Here is a 3,605-nt window from a genome sequence, read left to right on the forward strand (position 1 = left end):
GAGTATATTGTAGGGAGACATCATTGTTTGAGCTTGTTTAGGTCAATGCACATGTGTCTATACACACAGGTGTGGTGAGTATTATTGTAGGGAGAGGTATCATTGCTTGAGCTTTTTTTTAGGCCAGTGTACTTGTGCCTAGAGCAGCGCTTGCCAGGCTGGAAGACATCGTCCACAAGTGGGAAGTTTGGTCATTTTGATGGGCGGTGGGGATCATCCAGGTAGTGGCAGTTGTTATATAATGCTGTGCTTGGAAATACATGTAGGTGGGCTGTATGAAAATTGGGCACTGGTTATGAGAAGTTCGATTATGATGAACGGCGTCGTGCTTATTTTGTTCTTTTTACGTCACTTTTGAGGCACATTGCAGTGTCGGCTAGCACGCACCTTCATGTGTCACTATGTTGTCATTTCTCTTGTAATTTGTCATTGTCTCGATCCTTAAAGCAGTCGATCTTACGACATATTCGACGAATTAGGGCCTATTATGATCTAAACTGTGGTTTGTGAAAATGACAAAAGTTTTATTTCTTTTTAAAAACGACCTGTACAGTTTCTGTGTTTACACAAGTGCTCTATTTTCTGACTAGTCTGATTAACACATACATATTTACACGGAAAGGAAATCTATTCTAACTGGAGTGTGCCTCCTGCCACCATTTGTTTTGCCGTCCAATGCTACCTTTCTGTAGCCCTACATTTTCAAGAGGAAAATTGGCACACCAAAAAAAAAATACTCTGGGGTTTTTTTTTCTTTTTAGATGGCACTGAATTTTCTGTGTTGAGGTTTTTGTATGGACAGTGTGAGTATTGCGTCCAAGGTGTATGTACAGAGAGAAGATGTGATATCGGATGTCATTCTCCCGTACACACGGCGATAGGATGTGCTCATAATACCACTACACCTCACACACAACAGAACATACTATATACTCACCTTATCTTCTAGTTCAGGTGTCTCAAAACTCACAACCATTTAACCATTTCATTTCTAATTGAGGCCAGAATGAAGATATTTTGCGGCCCTTTCGTGACTTCAAAGTTTCCTGTTATAAGTGAGACTCAAAGCTTGGTCGGTTATTGAGAGCTTTTGAGAGAACTGGCCTTCACCATTGTGATTTATAAAGATTGAAAAGATCAGAATAGATGTACTTTTAAAGAAAATGATTAACACTTTTTTGTGGTGGCTGAACACTTGATGCAGCCCAAACTCACGCAGACCCTACCTCCACTGGCTCCATGATAGTTTGAGTTTGTTGTTTTTGTTTTAGTAGAGGTTTTACGGCGCTCACAAGTGCATAAGGTCATGTGAGCGCGAAGGCTTAAACAGCACCTGGACTTGGATGGCTGGTGCCTCTATAAATTTAATAATTGATGGTCAAGGTCATATGAGCGCCTAGTTTGAGTTTGAGACTCCAGTAAAGTTCTGGACCTTTTTTTGGTAAAGAAAATGTCCTAACCGTTGCCTTGTTGCGGTTCTGTGTCCAGAGTGCCGGGGTCTACGTCATCAGAACGCGCGCGCCGCCTGGACCGTGCCCTGAACACGGCGGGAGAGGTGGACGAGGAGAGGAGGGCCCAGAAGAGGGCGGAGGCGCTGGCGCGGAGGAAGGCGATGGAGAGAGAGAGGAGGAAGGCTATCCGGGCGGCACAGGCCAGACAGAAGGAGGCGAGGAGGAAAAAGACTTCTGGGGTGAGACAATTGTTTGTTTGTCTGTTTTTGTCGTCCTTGTTAATGTTATTGTCGATGCTGCTGCTGCTGCTGCTGCTGCTGTTGTTGTTGTTGTTGTTATTGTTGTTGTTGTTGTTGTTGTTGTTGTTGTTGTTATTGTTGTTGTTGTTGTCGTTGTTGATGTTGTTGTTGATGTTTTGTTTTTGTTGTATGTTTTTATTGTTTTTACTGCTGTTATCGTCATTGTTATTGTTGTTGCTGTTGTTGTTATGACAGTGTATGTCCGCGGCCCCAGTTGTCAGACTCAGAAGGTATGCACATTTTGAAATGGAAGTGGAGGATTGGGAGCTAAATTTGTGAACGTTTCTGGGAGTTTTGTGTCTTCTGGAGCCACAATAATGGGGACAGATAAATGTAGAACAGTTCTATACTCTTTAAGGATGAAGCAGACAGATAGTGCAACTAGCAGCAAACCAGACTTAATAATGTTGTGACACATTTCAAAGTATCATACAGATCAGAAACACAGATTTGTATATTTTGTAGTACACATGTTGTTGAGTTTCGGATTGATAAAATAAAATTGAAAAAACAAAATGCACGAAAAAATAAGTTATGCTCCTTTTTTAAAAACAGTATTCCAGAGCGGTGGGTGTCTTCACAGTTGTTGAAGAACCAGAATGGGCGTTAAGAGGCAAGAGAAATGTGACACAAACACTAACTTGGATGTTTCTTTTTCCGAAGTTTCAGTATATCTAACTTCTCCAAAGTGTAGTTGTACAATTCAGCTAGTTATTCTTGGGGTATCGGATATACATAATATGGACGCAGGAATCCTGCTTCGTCAAAAGCCTTGAGTGTGCTGGCAAGATGACAAGTTATGGCAAAATCACGTCCTGAAGTCTGTAATGTGTGTTTATATTTTTATACCCGTAGGGTTCTGCTCAAGACAAGCTGGATGAAGAACTTCCGGAAGGAGAGGAAGGAGAGAACGCGGGAGAAAGACAGGACAAAGTTCCTTCCTTTGCAGACTTGTCCGGGAATAGACAGTGAGTACATACTATTGTGTAGCCCAGAAGTGTGAAACCCAATCACTCAAACTCAAACTACACCTTAGATTGAGGCCAACATAGATCTACACTCATTGAGCAGTGGAAAATTCAATCTTTTTTTAAAGCAACGTATGAATCAAAACAGGCAAAAGAAAAAATGATAGCAGTTTTTGCTATTGTAGCAATCTATCATAGCTGGCTGTTTGGCATCTTTTCTTGGCAAAAGATTGTTTATGTTTGGAGTAAGGTTTTGTGCTATGGAGATTCTCAAGATGGGCGACCTAAAATTCTCTCCTGGGCCAATTATAATTGTTGACTGAGCCAGATGCGGCTTGTGGGCCTTGAGTTTGACAATTTTTGGTGTACAAAGCGAGTACATGTTTGTACATATAATGAGTGAATACTGGCACGTGTGTTGCGAGTTCATAATGCCTATATAATGAGTGCGTATTGTAAAGACAGCAAACATCTTTCTCTTGTTTCTTGTATCGCCTGTTGCATTTGGCGTCGGTGGCCTAGTGGTTAGGCTACAAGACCCATAATTGTGAGATTGCGGGTTCGGGGGTTCAAGCCTCTGCTCGGTCCGACGTTGTGTCCTTGGGAAAGGCACTTTACACGAATTTCCCATATATTTTCTCTGTCTTTTCGGAGATGGACGTTAAACTGGGTGCCCCGCCTCTTAAAAAATAACCTAATAGTGTTGACAGGGGTATTAAAACGGTACCATTTCACCATTTCACCATTTCACCATTTTCACGCCTGTTGCATGGGTGTATTATGTGCCCTGTCTTAACAACCCACCCCTCCCTCTCTCCCCTCAACCCCCTACCCCATCTTTCCCCTCCCCCTTCATCCCCCCTTCCCCTTGCAACTCCCCCTCCCCC

At 42.4% G+C, this 3,605-nt stretch overlaps 1 protein-coding gene across 1 annotated transcript in view; it reads left to right on the forward strand.

Annotated features, from left to right (window-relative positions):
- Positions 1–3,605, forward strand: part of LOC101859632 — a gene marked incomplete in the record, with an annotated part of 59,716 nt that overhangs the window by 25,734 nt on the left and 30,377 nt on the right. The window contains 2 exon segments of the mRNA XM_013081714.2: positions 1,489–1,690; positions 2,606–2,718. Coding sequence (XP_012937168.1) covers positions 1,489–1,690; positions 2,606–2,718 — 315 coding nt within the window.

The sequence above is a fragment of the Aplysia californica genome, unplaced genomic scaffold (genome assembly GCF_000002075.1).
Source record: "Aplysia californica isolate F4 #8 unplaced genomic scaffold, AplCal3.0 scaffold00143, whole genome shotgun sequence".
Taxonomy (NCBI): Eukaryota; Metazoa; Mollusca; class Gastropoda; order Aplysiida; family Aplysiidae; genus Aplysia; species Aplysia californica.